The 17,596-nt window shown below is 37.4% G+C and overlaps 1 protein-coding gene across 1 annotated transcript in view; it reads right to left on the bottom strand.

Moving 5' to 3' along the window:
- LOC109261043 (ankyrin repeat domain-containing protein 26-like) overlaps nt 1-17,596 on the bottom strand; it is a 181,114-nt gene that overhangs the window by 45,777 nt on the left and 117,741 nt on the right. The window contains exons 18-23 of the mRNA XM_053909495.1: nt 16,562-16,595; nt 15,848-15,983; nt 6,170-6,383; nt 4,176-4,353; nt 3,805-3,942; nt 1,546-1,668 (exon numbers count right to left, since the gene is read on the bottom strand). Of these exons, the coding sequence (XP_053765470.1) occupies nt 1,546-1,668; nt 3,805-3,942; nt 4,176-4,353; nt 6,170-6,383; nt 15,848-15,983; nt 16,562-16,595 (823 nt within the window). The remainder of the gene's footprint in view (nt 1-1,545; nt 1,669-3,804; nt 3,943-4,175; nt 4,354-6,169; nt 6,384-15,847; nt 15,984-16,561; nt 16,596-17,596) is intronic.

The following is a 17,596-nucleotide window of genomic DNA, read 5'->3' as shown; positions in this document are numbered from 1 at the left end:
AATTGTTCTGCACAGGCTAGATGACAAGTGTCAAGAGAGTTAAAGCTAATGGGAGTTAGAACAGTCAGAGAAAATTCATTGGAAAGGAGACTGTGAGCCAAGTCTGAATAACACAGGTTTACTCAAGAGGAACAGAAACTAAAAAGACAGGACAGCATGAGTAATGGCTGAGAGATGGTAAAATCAACCCGATTAACTCAGAGGATAAAATCTGATGGCAGAGACATTAAAAACGGATATCCACACAAGAACTACGTAAATGTTCATAAGCAGCTGTATTAATAGGCAAGAAGTGGACACAACCCAAAGGTCCATCAACTGATGAATGAACAAGGGCCTTAGCCCACAATGGAGTACTGTTTGACAATAAAAAGAAATGAAGCACTGATATAAGCTGTAACCAACACAGATGAACCCAGAAAACATTAAGTAAAGCTAGCTAGTCCCAAGGGACCATACGTTGTGTGACTCCATTTATATGAAATATTCACAAGAGGCAACTCCATTGAGAGACCAAGTAGTAGACTGGTGGTTGCCTGAGGCTGGGGGCAATGGTAAGGGTTTCCTTTCAGGATGAGGAAAACATTCTACTTGATGGCAGTGATGGTTGCACGAGTGTACACAGAGACCGTGAACTGTGTGTGGCAAATGGGTGACTTTTATGGTATGTGTATTGTACCTCAAAATAGCTTTAAAAAAAACCCAATGGCAGGACACAGAGAATGTTCTTAATTCTCGCTTTTGGGCGTCCATACTACACATGATCAGAATATTTCCGTGCTTTGACAATATGTCTAAAAGGCAAAGAAAATGAAGGAAATGCCGAAGTTCAAGTGGTTTGTTAAGTGATCTTTCTGTACAAGTCATCCTGAAATCAATATACATTCTTCTCAAAAGTGAAGATGAGAACTAAGATAATTATCTGAATCATTCCATTAAACATTATCTTCTGATTTGATCCAGCTTGCCTCATCATGGTAATAGAGATATCATTAAAAAACATTGTTTAGTAGGGGACAAAAGTCTCTTGGGGCACCTGGGTGGCTACGTCAGTTAAGCGTCCAATTCTTGCTTTCAGCTCAAGTCATGATCTCACGGTTCATGAGACTGAGCCTCACATTGGCTCTACACTGACAGCATGGAGCCTGCTTGGGATTCTCTCTCTCTCCTCTGTCTGCCCCTCCCCTGTTAACATGCACGCTCACACTCTCTCTCACTTTCTCTCTCAAAATAAATAAATAAACTGTCAAAAAAATTTAAATTAAAGAAAGAACGAAAAAAGTCTCTCAATTTCTGTGAGGAAGGATACAAAAGCCTCAACTTTCCTAAAAGTAAGTATTATAAGAAAACAATGTATAACACAAATAGGAGAAAGAGAGGCAGAAGTTTATGAAATAAATGCATTGTAAAGATACTAAAATCATAATAAATTAATTATAATGAAAATACCAAAGAAAGCGGTCCATGGAAATTGGTATCCTAAAACACTTTATATTATTTAACTAGCTATAAGTTAGCTGTTGACAGGTTACATTTACTACATACCTGACTTCTGATTTGACCTAATTTCTTCTTGAGATCCCGTGTTTCATCTTCCAGATGAAGATGTGACATAGACTGTTTCTTCAGAGTATCAGCCAGTTCTTGTTGAAGTTGTCTCACAACTACCTAATAAGACATTTCTGTTACTGATTTTCTAAATCATCTTATTATTAAATTATGTTAATAATAGACAACTCTCACATACGTACTTTGAGAAATATCAACACATACATCAATTCACCGTCTTTTTGTAACACATACACATTCCTGTTCACTGAATTCAGTTAAAGACACAAAAGGTGTTATCTCCCTGGCTACTTCTGATTGTTTATGGTGTCTCTTTCCAGTCTCAGCACGACAATTTTATCCTGCAACATGTGGTTTTTATGCAACCGATCTTGTGTTTTCTCATGATTATCAGAAAGCTAAGTAAAACCAAGCACATTTTCAGATAGTACTCAATAAAATGGCATTATCATGATTTTCTTTTAAATGAAAGCATAATCTATGTTTAAACAATGAAAAGGTTTCAGGGGGTGCCAGGGTGGTTCAGTTGGTTGAGTGTCTGACTCTTGATTTTGGCTCAGGGAATGATCTCACATTCTGTGGGTTTAAGCCCCGCATCAGGCTCTGTGCTGACAGTCAGGAGCCTGCTGAGGATTATCGCTCTCCCTCTCCCTCTCCCTGCCCCTCCCCTGCTTGCATTCTCTCTCTCTCTCTCTCTCTCTCTCTCTCTCTCTCTCTCTCTCTCTAATGAATAAAGAAGCATAGGAAGGAAGGAAGGAAGGAAGGAAGGAAGGAAGGAAGGAAGATTACAGTAAGTGAATATCCAACTGGAAAAAAAATAAAGTTGGCTCCAAATCTCAAATTTTATACAAGCGTAAGTTCCAAAAAGTTCAGAACTTTAACTGTAGATAATGAAGGCATGAAAGTAAAAAAGAATTTGTGAGAAAAGTGTTCAGAATCTCAGAATTGGAAAAGCCCTTTCTCTGATTTACAACAAACCAGAAGGCCTAAAATAAAAGATTAATAAACCTGACTACACTTAAAAATTGAGTTTACAGTAGATATCGAACACAGCGACCCCACAGTAAAATCCTTAGCTCTGCATATACTCGGACAGATTAAATTTCCTAAAATTCTTCTTTCCTGAGAATATTTCATAGGTATCTACTTTGCTACCATTTCTATAGTCAGTTATAAGAATTATATCTATTGATAACTGAAAAATCTAGGCACTGTACTATAATAGAAACACTTCTACATACATCAATGAACTCATTTGGTTATCACAATTCTAGAATGGAGAGATTAAAACGGTGAGCTGTAGGACTCTCCCCAGGTCTTCTCACTCCACAAAAAGTGCTCTTGCACCAACCACTGCCACTTCTCCAGTGTAAATACACAAGTACGAAAGAAGTCTTGTATTTCAAAATACTGATAGGAAATTAGGTGAAATTTATACATCTCTTAGAATACCATGAGATTATTTACTGCTACAATAACTTGTATTTCCTCTTCATGTTGAAAACAGTAATAAATATAAAAGAGGGGAAATACACTCAACTATTTTATTAGGAATAAAATACCTATCAATAAATTATCATTAAGTATATACCACAGCATACCATTGTTATCAAAAGTTCCTTGTAATGAAATAGGATGCTTCTTGAAGTAAAACTGTTACTTTTCTCAAAAGTAGGAGACTTGATACCGAAAATATGATCAGTGAACTGGCTACACTTGCCCTCCTGTCCATTAGCGGAAGTGTTCAACTAACCTATTAATATATCAAGGCAGTGAAGTAACTGTTCAAAACCAAAACACATGTTGCTAGTAGCAATAGTTTTGAGATTAGGGAGAGCTCATCAATTCCTACAGAAAGTAATAAAAGCCTCTCCCTTGGATGAGGACATTATGAATGTCACTATTTGTTGCAGACAAATGCATTTAATCAAGACTATTATTTTATCCACTGAAGCAAAAATGCCACCATCCCCCATGACCCTCCTCAAAATATATGTGCTTTTAAAATCCTCTATAGTTTCCATGATGAACACAGTTCAGTTTCATATATACATACATATATATGTACACATATATATACACATACACACACACACACACACATATATATATATATATATATACACATATATATATACACATACACACACACGGAGAAAAAAGTAATAATAACTAAAAAATAGAATATATACAAATACATACACACATGTACTTCAAAATAACTAAAGAAGATACCTTAGAATTAGTTTTCTTATGAGCCATTTCTAGCTCCTTTTGCTTGCAAAAGTGATTGTTTAGACTTCCATCTTGTAAGACTCTGGCCTTCTGTTCTGGAGAAAGTTGCCACTGAGTGTCACTGCGCTCTTCTACAACCTGGAGACACATTTCATTATGATTCTGGTCTCATACCGTTAAAAAAAAAAAAAGGTCAAAAGCTGAAGTGGAGAACTTTAAAAAAATGTTCAAAAGAACATAATCCCATGTTTTAATTTATTTTAAACCTAAATAATATATCTTGAGTCAAAGGGATACTGTAAAATATATATGTATAATATTACACTATGTAATATGGATGGAAATACAGTTTTTATCAAAAACCGATTTACCTGATTTTTTGTGGCCTTCAATTCCATGTTTAGCGTTCTAAGAGTGAGTTCAACTTGTTGTTTTGTTTCAACTTCTTTCTTATATTCGTCTTCTTTTCTTCTTAACTTTTCCCTAATATTTTTATATAACATATCAGCATTTCTTCTTTCTTCTTCTTCTTCTTGTTTTAAGGTACATCTGCAATTACATGTGCTTCTTTTAAAATTTGTTTTGTTAGACATAAAAAGTTCATTTTATGATCTGGTTCCACATAAGTTGGCTTATTATCCAAATGAAAAATTTCTATGTTCTCCAATTGTTTTCCTTGTACGGCTCATGTTTTTAATTTGTCACTTCAATCTCTTCCAAACCATATATACGGTTGAAAAGAAGCCAGGAGAAAGCATTATGCAACTTAGTTTTAGTCAGTAATAACTCTGGTAGATGTTGTAGGAAAGGAAGTTTGAAATTATTCAGGAAAGTTAGAGTTGAAAATTACCCCCTTTCCCACAGGTATAATTATTCCTCCATAGGACAGATAATTCAGTTTCTCATTAAAAAGAGAAGTTGCTGTTTATAAGCAAGTTTATCAACTCACTGGAAATGAAATCTCCACTTGATGAAACCTTACAGGTACCTCCAAAAATGATGTGCAGTGAAAGAGAGCATCTGTGGATGTTGTTTACACAACATACATGTGCAGATTACTGTCATCCAAGACTACGCTGACTAGTCTAATATCTGTTGCCTATGCTTTTTGTTTCTTCTTCCACAACATTGCAACTTACCTTGTTGATGCATACCTACTTTATGAATCACTTAAACATCCATTCTAGAACACAACAGGATACGTATTAATTAAGTAAACAATAAAGAGTAATATGACCTTTCAGCATACACTTTTGAATTAATTTTATCTACCTATGACAGAGATGTTGAAAAAACTTATCAGTAATCACTTTCTGTATTACTTTTTTTTAGTTTATTCATTTTTGAGAGAGAAAGGGAGAGCCCATGCAAACAAAGGAGGGGCATAGAGAGAGAGAGGGAGGCAGAAAATCCAAAGTGGGCTTTGCACTGACAACACACAGCTCGATGTGGGGCTCGAACTCACGAACCCTGAGATCATGACCTGAGCCAAAGTCGGAAGCTTGACTGACTGAGCCACCCAGGCGCCCCCATTTTACTTTGTTTAAATTTTTTATTGAGAGAGAGATGACGCAAGTGAGCGAGGGCAGAGAGAGAGAAAGAGAGACAGAATCCCATGACGGGCAGACAGAGAGGGAGAGACAGTGAGAGAAGAGGAGCTCACCTGAAGCGGGGCTCGTGCTCACCCAAAGCCGGGCTCGAGCCCACCCAAAGCAAGGTTCAAACTCACGAGATCATCACCTGAGCCGAAGCCAGATGCTTAACCAACTGAGCCACCCAGGCACCCCCACTTTACCTTTTAAGCCCTGCATGTTAAGAAGCAAACGGAATCAATTTTGGGGAATTTTACTGTCTTGAGAAAAATGACCATTTTATACTCTGTTGGTAGGTACAGAAAGTAATATAAACTTTCCTGAGAACAATTTAAAAATATGGATCAAAGACCTTTTTTAAAAGTTTTATACCTTATCCAGATAACATTATATTGAAGAATTGATTCCAAGTAAGTAACCAGACATGTAGAAACAGATTTCTATAAAAGACATTCCTGACAGCATTAATTAAAATACAGAAAGATGAAAAACAGGCAGAATTCAATCTCTTAAATAATGATGTTTCTTGGACTATGGTGGACTTTTATATGGCCATTAAAATTGTGATTTGGAATATACATTAAAGTATTAGAAGTATTCACTGTTAAGAACTTGCTGTGTTTTTTCCAAGAATCGCACACCTCACAACACTAAACAAGTATTCTTTCCAGGAAAATCCCATAAGGTAAGTCAGCAATTACAAAACTGCCTCTACACATCTGTAGTATAAAAGGAAAAAGTTGAAATATTTCCTTAAAGCCAAGATGCTATACCTCAAACTGCAGAATTCACGTTCCCATTCAACTTTTTGATGCTCTAACCGTGATATCATGTCTTTCGCTTCTTGTAGCTCGTTTTGTAGTGCACTAACCATTTTTTCCATTTTTGTAATTTTTCCCATAAGAAGTTTACAGTGATTTTTGTTAAGTTTCCTTAATTTCTCATAGGAAACACGTATATCTTGGATTTTCAAGAAGCCAGCATAATCTGCATCAGAGAAGAAACAGAAATAAAATAGATGAGTACTTTTTGCATATACAGGCCTGTGCATCTTCATTTCACTCATTCAAACATTGAATAAATATATACCTTCATTGGAAGATGTTATACTCAGCTCTACGCATACAATAGAGAAGACCCCTGGCTCTTGATTAGCTTAAAGTCTAGTGAAGGAGAAAGACAACTCAAATGGTAATTCTAAATTCAGATAGTTCCTATTAGAAGACAGAGTTCTGTGATCATAACTTGATCTAGATTGGGCCCAAGGAAGATAGATGTCCCTGAGGAAGAGATAACTATACTGAGGAATGAAGGAGGAGCAGGAGGCAATTAAGCAAAGAAGGAAGACAAGCACTCTCGACAGTCTAGAGCATGTGCTGAAGTTCCACTGTAATCTGCTTCTGGACAAGATGGGGTAACACATACTGATTGATCTTCCTACCTGAAGCAAGCAAAAACAAAACAGACAAAATACAATTTTAACATGATTTTCAAGACACAGAACTTCAGAAAATGAAGGACAATGATCCCTGAAAACAAAACACGTTAGCCTAACACGTATGCCCAAACTCATTCCCTTGAGAGAGTTTTCAGGCTACGACACAGGAGACGTAAATTATTTAAGTAGATTTCACCATACTCCTTGTGTCAAGGTGGCAAAACTGAGAGTGTGGTGAAGTCAAGACAGATAGAGACGACAGGTCAGCATCCAGGAGAGGAGAAAGCAGGACACAGAAAGAACCCTGGGCATCTGCACAGGGTCCCCTTTGGCTATTCAGCAGAGTAACAACCAGTGCATACATGGAAGGAAGTCATCAAGGGAAAAAAATCTGAAAAGAGTAGAGGAAACACTGCCTGGTGCTCCCACAGCACGAGGGACAGTGTCTATTCACATTAGCTAAGATAGAAAAACTCATAATTTGCCTTAGGCTGATCACCACTCTGGATTCAGCCAATAATTCGTAAGAGCAAGACTAAAGGATCCAATTGTTTGTAAGTAACTTAACTATATCTCCAAACAAAGCATGAAAAGATAACTAGAGGCATAGAAGCTATAGTTTTAAAAACCAAATAGCACTTACAGAGATGTAAATTATGTTAGCCATGAACAATACGATGGGTAGGAATAAACACATATTAGACATCACAAACAAAAGACTGAAGTTTAACATTGGAAACCTGGGAGAAAACTTCAACTGGGAAATATACAATTGCCCAAAGAGGCAGGGGAAAGGGACAGGAAAAAAATATGGCCCAAATCTTCCTAAATTTCATGAAAACTGTAATCCCACTGACCCAGGAAGGATCTGTCTAGGAAAGAAGAAATGGAAGTCAACTCTTGTAATTTGCCTAAACTATATACGATGTGGTATAACATTACTGGAAGGGAGACTGTGATGCTGAAGCCATAGACTATAAACCCTAAACCAACCACTAAAGCAGCAAAACTGAAAAGTTCTAGCTAGGAAGCCTAAATAAATAAGTGAATAAATGAATAAATGAATACATGAATAAATAAATAAATGGATAAAACTGAATCATAAAAATTACTCGATTAAAAGAAAGCAGAAAAAGAAGAGAACGGGAACAAGGAGCAGATAAGACAAATGCAAATCAAACAGCATGATGACAGATTCAAATCAACTATCTCAAAAATCACAGTAAATGGCCCTTTGTAGCAACGTGGATGGAACTGGAGAGTGTGATGCTAAGTGAAATAAGCCATACAGAGAAAGACAGATACCATATGTTTTCACTCTTATGTGGATCCTGAGAAACTTAACAGAAACCCATGGGGGAGGGGAAGGAAAAAAGAAAAAAAGAGGTTAGAGTGGGAGAGAGCCAAAGCATAACAGACTCTTAAAAACTGAGAACAAACTGAGGCTTGATGGGGGGTGGGAGGGAGGGGAGGGTGGGTGATGGGTATTGAGGAGGGCACCTTTTGGGATGAGCACTGGGTGTTGTATGGAAACTAATTTGACAATAAATTTCATATATTGAAAAAAAATCACAGTAAATGAAAACGGTCTAAAAGCCTCAACTAAAACGCAGACTGTCAGAATGGATAAAAAAGGAAGACTCAACTATATGCCACCTATACAAAATGCACTTTAAATGTCAAGACAGAAATTTGTTCAAAAGATAGAAATATGATATGCCACACTAACACTTGACCAAAGAAGGCTGAGCTATAGTGGCTATATGAATAGCAGACAAAACAGTTTCAAGCAAAAAAATCATTACCAGCAATAAACAACAGGTCATTATATAACCATAAAAGGGTCAATTAAGAGCAATCTTAAATGTTCATGTATCTGTTAATAGCTTCAAAGTACATGAAGTAAAAATTGATAGAACTGAAAATAGAAATAGGCAAATTCACAATTATAGTCTGATATTTCAATAGGCTCAACATCAGCAAGGGCATAGTAGACTCGGCCACCACTATTCTTCTCAAGGATCTATGGAACACTTACCAAAAAAGACTATGTTCTGGGTCAAAAATAAGCCTTAATAAAAGGAAGAAGTCAAGAGGCCTGAAGTCATAATAGTGTGTTCCCTGACCACAAAATAATCAAATCAGAAAACAAGCACAAAAATATCTCTGGAAAATACTCAACTATTTGTGAACTACAGAACACTTCGAAATATCCCCTGGGTCAAAGAAGTAATGAAAAAAGAAAAAAAAAATAGAAAGGATTCTGAACTGAATGAAAATGAAAACATAGTAGAATTTGTAGTCCTACCCTAGTAGCACTCACATGAAGACTGATAGCACTGAATGTATACATTAAAAAAGAAGAGGGAAGTGCGGTCCTCCTTGCTGCCTTTGTGGCTCCTCCCCCAGCTTCCCGAGCGCCCCGCCCTGCCCCGCCCCACCCTGGCAGTGGCTGGAGAGCAGGTGTTTTGTTCACAGGCTCACAGCAGGCACTTGGCCTTGTGGGGGCGGGGTCCCCCACCTGCCGGGAATTGAAGGTGGGGGAGTAGCTGTAGGAGGCGAACCCCCTAGACTGAGGTGGGCATTGGCCGGGCCCCAGGCTCTGCTGGAACGGGAGGCGGCGGCAGTGGCAGAGGCATGGCCTTCTGGAAGGGAAAGCCCAATGCCTGTGCACCTGTCTCTCCTCCCTTCATCTCCGCCCCTGCTATGAGTTGTGTGTTCTAGCTCCCCATCTTTTTCTCACTACCTACATCATCACCCTTCTTCCGACTTCACTTCCCAGCTTCTTGCGACCGTTTCTCTCACTTAAGCCTCAGTTACTCAGGCTCCTTTCACCCTAGTCCTGCCGGAGACTTCATATGCCAGCAGTCTCTTTCATGGGATGTCCCCATCCTTCCCCTCTCCCCACATCCTATTCTGGGCTGATGGCAGCCAGAAATCCTTCCTATTGCATTTACCAGCAGTTTCTACCTGGCCCTGAAGCTTGGCGCAGATCAAGTCCACCACATCCACGCTGAGAAGGACCCCTAGGAGAACCACTTGTCCCATGGTGGTATTGGACAATATGTTCTCGATTTTCCTCTGGTTGCTTATTTTAGTCTGAATATTTGTTACCTCCACCACTATACTTTACAAACGTATGTTTTGGTTGCATGACAAGGAGTTAGAAATGAGCCAGAGACCATTCGCAGGTAAGGAGAAGATTTAGACATTTAGTATTAAAGGAAGAAAGGAGAAACAGAATGTTAAGAAGGTTAGATTCCTCAAAGTATTTTGATATCCTTTGTGATCTGAGGAAGTGGAGATTACTGAGCCTACACAGATTGACATTTTGGGAGAAAATTTCATGATGCTTGATTCGCTCTTGGAGTAACGTGAACACAAGTTCTCAAACCTGCATATTCTCTCAGTTGGAACCAGCTGTATATCTGAATGTTCACTTTCATCAGAACTTGTATCAGAGAAAGAATGGGAGTCTGGTTCAATGAAAATGACTACGTCCGGGACCTGAAAAGGGTCATTCTGTTTCCTAATAGTGTATATGGCCATTTTAGTGGGCACAGATCAGGATGTTTACAGTTTACTTGGAGTATCCAGGACTGCAAGCAGTAGAGAGATAAGACAAGCTTTCACGAAGTTGGCATTGAAGCTATGTCGATAATGACCCAAAGCAATCTACACATTCAGTGCAATCCCAATCAACGTTGCACCGGCATTCTTCTCAGAGCTAGAACAAACAATCCTACAATTTGTATGTAACCACAAAAGATCCCAGATAACCAAAATAATGTTGAAAAAGAAAACCAAAGCTGGAGGCATCACAATCCCAGACATTAGCCTCTACTACAAAGCTGCGATCATCAAGGGAGTATACTATTGGCACAAAAAGAGACACAAAGGCGAATGGAATAGAATAGAGAATCCAGAAATGGACCCACAAATGTATGGCCAACTAAACCTTGGCAAAGCAGGAAAGAGTATCCAATGGAAAAAAAGATAGGCTCTTTAGCAAATGGTGCTGGGAGGGCTGGACAGCAACATGCAGAAGAATGAAACAGGACCAGTTTCTTACACCGTGCATAAACTCAAAATGGATGAAAGACCTCAATGTGAGAGAGGAAACCATCAAAACCCTAGAGAAGAACACAGGCCACAACCTCTTTGACCTTGGCTACAGCAAATTCTACTCAACACATCTCTGAAGGCAAGGGAAATAAAAGCAAAATTGGACTATTGGGACCTCATCAATGTAGAAAGCTTCTGCACTTCAAAGGAAACAATCCACAAAATTAAAAGGTACCAACGGAATGGGAGAAGATATCTGCACATGACATATCGGATAAAGGATTAGTATCCATACTCTAGAAAGAATTGGCCAAACTCAACACCCAAAAAACAAATAATCCAGGGAAGAAATGGGCAGAAGACATGAATAGACACTTTTCCAAAGAAGACATCCAGAAGGCCAACAGGCACATGAAAGGATGTTCAATGTCACTCATCATCAGGGAAATACAAATCAAAACCACATTGAGATACCACCTCACACCGGTCAGGGTAGATAAAATTAACAACACAGGAAACAACAGACATTGGTAAGGATGTGCAGAAATGGGAATTCTCTTGCACTGTCGGTGGGAATGCATGGGTGGTGCCACTGCTCCGGAAAACAGAGTGGAGGTTCCTCAAAAAGTTAAAAATAAAATTATCCAACAACCCAGCAATTGCACTACTAGGCGTATATCCAAGGGATACAGGAGTGCTGATTCATAGGGGCACATGTACCCCAACATTTATACTATCAACAATCACCAAATTATGGAAAGAACACAAATGTCCATCAGCTGATTTATGGGAAAAGAAGATGTGGTTTATATATACAATGGATATTACTTGGTAATGAGAAAGAATGAAATCTTGCCATTTGCAACAACATGGATGGAACTGGAGGGTAGTATGTGAAGTGAAATAAGTCAGTCAGAGAAAAACAGATATCATATGTTTTCACTCATATGTGGATTTTGAGAAACTTAACAGAAGAACATGGGGGAATAGAAGGGGGAAAATAGTTTCAAACAGAGAGGGAAGCAAACCATAAGAAACTCTTAAATACAGAGAACAAACTGAAGGTTCATGGAGGGGTGGGGGAAAGGGGAGAATAGGTGATGGGCATTGAGGAGGGCACTTGTTGGGATGAGCACTGGGTGTGGTATGTAAGTAATGAATCATGGGAATATACTCCCAAAGCCAAGAGCACGATGTATACACTGTACGTTAGCTAACTTGACAATAAATTATATTTCATTAATTAATTAATTAATTAATTAAACTACAGCCATGTGTGTTTGTGGGGGGGGGGATCTAACAATACGCTAAGGGATAATTTGTTATTACCAAATGGGTTTTATCCCAGAAATGCAGAGTTGGTTTAAGATTCAAAAAACGTATCTATCTCTGTACAGAAAATAAGTTCCTTGTTCAAAATTCAACATCCATTCCAGATAAAAACTTTCGGCAATCCTGGAATACAAGGGAACTTCAATATGATTTAAAACAAAACAAAACAAAACAAGTCATGATAACTCTATAGCTAACATTATAAACAATGGTGAAAAACTGAATGCATTTCCTATAAGATCAGGAAGAAGACAGGAATGACATTCACTGACTTCTTCTGTTCAGCACTATACTAGCAGGTCTAGCCAATGCAATCAAACAAGATAAAGCAACAAAGGACATCCAGATAGAAAATGAAGTGAAACTGTCTCTACTAGCAAGGACATGGTCACAAAATAGAAGTTGGCAATCTCCAGCCTATGGGCCATGTTACTTGTTTTGGTAAATTAAATTTTATCAAAATACAGCCATGTCCATTAATTTATGCAGTATCTATTGGCTGCTCTTATAGTACAATGGAAAAGCTGATTAGTTGTGACAGGGAATGTATTGGCTACAAGTCTACAATATTTACCATTGTTAGTAAAATAGTAGTTAAAAATGAATTTTATGACCTTTGCTTATGTAGAAAATCTGACAGGATTAAGAAAAATGCTACTAGAATTAATAAATGAATTTATTATGGCACATGGATGACTCAGTCGGTTGAGTGTCTGTCTCTTGATTTCAGCTCAGGCTATGATCCCAGAGTCATGGGATGGAGCCCTATGTCAGGCTTGCACTGAGCATGGGGACTGCTTAAGATTCTCTCTCTCTCTCTCTCTCTCTCTCTCTCTCTGCCCCTCTCCCCTGCTCATGTATTCTCTCTAATATTAAATATATCTATACATATAAATTTATCAAGGTTGGAGGATACAGAATCATTACACAAAAATCAACTCTATTTCTATATATTAGCTATAAAGAATCAAAAATTAAAATTTCAGGGCATCTGGGTGGCTCAGCTGGTTAAGCACTGGGCTCAGGCTCAGGTCATGATCTCACCGTTGGTGATTTCAAGCCCCACGTCGGGCTCTGTACTGACAGCTTGGAGCCTGGAGCCTGCTTCAGATTCTGTCTACCTCTCTCTCCGCCCCTCCCCAACTCATGCTCTGTCGCTCTCTCAAGAGTAAGCATTAAAAAAAAATTAAATTTAAGATGTATTATTTACAACTGCACTTAAAATAAAAAAATAATCACAGTTAATATCATAAAAGACAGAAAGACCTATACATTAAACACTACAAAATATTACTGAGAAAATTTTAAAAGACCTATATCAAGGGAGAGATATATACTCTGTTCAGGGGTTAAAAGATTCAATAGAGTCAAGAAGCCAATTCTCCCCAAATAAATCTGTAGTTTCAACATAATCTAAACTTAATTTCCAGAAGACCACCAGAGTTGTTGTTTGTTTGTTTGTTTGTTTGTTTGTTTTAAGAAACAGACAAACTGATTCTAAAATTCACGTGGAAATGCAAAGGATCCAGAGTAGTGGAAGAACACCGAAAAGAACAGAGCAGGACGACAAACACTACCTGATTTCAAAAATCCTTGTAAACTGGCAGTGATTTAAACAGCATAATATTGGTACAAAGATGGACAAAGAGATCAATGAGACAGAATAGAGCCCATACATAAAGCCACACATATGTGGCCAACTGATTATGACAAAGGAACAATGGCATAAAGTGGAGAAAACACAGCCTTTTCAATAAATGGTGCTGGAACAACTAGATATCCATATGCAAAAGAATGAACTTGTATCCATACTCTGTATCACAAATAAAAAAGAATATAAAATCAGTCATAGATCTAAATGTAAGACCTAAAACTATATAACTTCTAAAAGAAAGCATGAGATAAAAGCTTTGTGACCTTGTGCTATGCAAATATTTCTTAGATATGAAAACCAAAAGCAAGAATCATACAAGAACAAATGAATGTGTAAACTGGACTTCACCAAAAAGAAAAACTGCTCTTTAAAAACACTGTTGAGACAAGGAAAAGTCACAGAGTGGGAAAAGAAAAACCTTGCAAAAAAAAGAGAGGTGAGAAAGGAACTGTACCTAGCTCTTTCCACCATCTTTCTGTGCCACCATCATGATGCTAGTGAATGTCGTGGCAGATGCTTCCCAAAGCATAACAATACTGAAAAGAGAAGCAAACGCCAGGTTCTTACTAGGCCATGCTCCAAAGACATTGTCCACTTTCTAACTGTGATGATGAAGCATGGTTACACTGGTGAATTTAAAATCATTGATGATCAAAAGAGTTGGGTAAATTGTTGTGAAACTCACAGGCAGGTTAAGCAAGCATGGAGTGACTGGCCCCAGAATTGATGGAAAATGCAAAGATCTAGAAAAATGGCAGAATAATCTGCTCAGTTTGGTTTCATTATACTGACCACCTCAGCTACAGTCATGGACCATGAAGAAGGAAGATGAAAACACACAGAAGGGGAAATCCTGGGATTCTTTTTCTAGGGATGTAATACATATGTGAAAATAAAATGCCTCAGTGGAAACAACAACAACAAAAAAAAAAGAAAACAAAATAAGGAACTGTGTCTAGAATATACAAAGAATTCTGAAAACTCAACAAGTAAGAAAACAAACAAACAAATTTTAAAACAACCGAAGATTTGGACAATTCAAAGACGATACACAGATGGCAAACAAGCACATGAAAATATGTTCACCATCATCAGTTATTAGGGAAATGTATATTGAAACCATAATGAGATATATACTAAATATCCATCCGAATGGCTAGGATTTAAAAAGCTGACAATACTAAGTGTTCATGAATATGTATGTAGGAATTGGTGCTCTCACAGACTGCTGTTGGGAATGGAAAACCGTACAACTCCTTTAGAAAACAATTTGGCAGCTTCATAATAAGGGAATATGAAGGGACATGAGATTTTTAAGGGTGATGAATATGTTAGCTGTCTGGATTATGGTTATCGTTTCATACGTGTAAACATATGTCAAAACTATCAAATGACACACTTCATATATGAACTAAACTTCATATATGAACTAAAAATGTTGGAAACGAAAAGCTCTTTCACAGGAAGAAACGTCTAAAACAGTGGATAAGACAGACTGAAAGAAGGATGTAAAACAATACAAGATGAAGCCAGAGGACTGTGGCCTCTAACCTAATAGCAATGAGAAGTACTAGCTAAGCTTTAAGCAAGGGGGTACCATGATGAAAGACACATTTTTTTAAAACATATACTAATTATGGTTGCAGTGTAGACCAAGGTCTTGGGAGGTAGAACGGCAGGGAAAACAATCCTGAAGTTATTTCAGTCATCTAGGAGAAAAATAATGACCTGAACTGGGTGAAGGCACAGAAGAGAAGCAGAGTTAACAAACACATTAGATGTGCCATTCCCTCTAAGAAAGGTACAGTAGAAATGATGACTCTTTGGCTGAGAGGATACAATAGTTCTGCTTTTATTTTAATATAAAACATATTTCTGAGATGAGCAGCTCTATAATACAGCAGTGTTCTATGGTACAGTAGTAGGCAAGGTGTGCACATATTACTACAGCAATATACGTACCTTTACAATCCATGCCAAGTTGTTCAATCAGCAACATGAAATTCTTAGAGTAAGGCAACTCACAATGCTCTGAAGCTGCTTCAGATGACTGAATGAAGTCGACAAGATCATCCATAGAAGTAATTTGCTTTTTGACCTACCAATGAATAATACCATTTCAAAATGTCCCCCAAATATTTATAAAATATACTAGGTGTAGAGAAGTGGTAAATAGCCGTCTTTTTATAAAAGCAAAAACAGGGGCACCTGACTGGCTCAATCGGTTGAGCATCCGACTCCATTTTGGCTCAGGTCATGACCTCAGGGTTCCTGAGTTTGAGTCCCACGTTGACCTCCACAATGACAGCATGGAGCCTGCTTGGGATTCTCTCTCCCCCTCTCCCTCGGCCCCTCCCCTACTTGTGCGTGCTCTCTCTCAAAATACATTTTAAAAATAAGTGAATGAACATTTAAAAGCGAAACCATAGAGACTTTTTAAAAGAACGGATTTTTATCAAAAAGACACTGTTATCCATAGCTAGTATTTCTAAATAACTTTTTCACAGCAAATGTCTCTACAACAAAGGAAGATTTTCTATTTTTTCACTACATCTTTCATAAAGTAATTTTTGCCACTGAACAATATTCCTAACAAATATGTATCAAAATAATATAATAAAATAAAAATAAAATAAATAATAAATAAAATAAAATTACATTGTCTCTTTTGCTTACCTTGTTCTTTTTCTTAGAAATTTTCTTTGCAGGTCTGAAAAAAAAACAATTCTTTTCAGGCAAATATTAAATACTTAAAATACAAAGCGTATCTAAACCTATTGTTTCTGATATAAAATCTCTGCATTTGAATCTAATTTTCTACAAAGGGGATTAAACAACAGAGTAACATTAAACAACATCGAAAACATACTACTGCTAATATTAACAAAGGATTAGGTGTATCCAGTTCTAGTATATGTGCTGCTGAAGCAAGCACAACAAAGTACTAAAGTTAGGTAAAAACTAACAAAAGCAAAGTAAAATCCTACTGCTACTTGCATTATTTGATAGGAATGATACCATTGTTTGTGTTGTTGTCATTTTACTAAAAATAAGCTTTTACTGGCACTAAAACCTACTTGGAAAGTGCAAGTTAAGTCCCTATATGAAAGAACCCCTTTTTAACAATCATGATATTAACGTGTTGAAGAGTCACTATGCAAGTACTCTCTAGGCATTACTATGAGCACTTTACATGTCTTCAAGGTATTTGAAGCCCCACAACAATCCTATGAAGTAGGTTATTATATTAGGTATTTTACACAGGAAGAAAATGAGGCACAGAAAGTCGAAGTGACTTTCCCAAGAAGCCCTAGTCGCTGGCCAAGAACAGACCCTGAATTCAAACCCAGGAATGTGCCTTCAAAGCATGTGTTTTATACTATGTGGTTAAAGTAATACTCCAGTGTTTCTAACTAATATGACAGCAAATGAATCTATATTATGATTCGATTTCTAGCTATAGTGATACATAACAATTTCTGAATCTTACACATTTTTTAAGAGACTTTATACTTGGCAAGATGGGAAATCTACTTTCAATAAACTAAAGATTTGCTTCTTCTAGAGAAATTCCTCAACAGGCATTCATTCATTCATTCATTCATTCATTCATTCATTCCACTGTTTAATTCCACATTTAACACATACTTATTGAGCATACAATCTGTGTCAATGGCACTGTTGGTACAGGAAGCATGGTTTTGGTAATTT

Source organism: Panthera pardus, unplaced genomic scaffold (assembly GCF_024362965.1).
Source record: "Panthera pardus isolate Hobbes unplaced genomic scaffold, ASM2436296v1 HiC_scaffold_21, whole genome shotgun sequence".
NCBI classification, from domain to species: Eukaryota; Metazoa; Chordata; class Mammalia; order Carnivora; family Felidae; genus Panthera; species Panthera pardus.
This window is presented reverse-complemented; position numbering and strand designations above follow the sequence as displayed.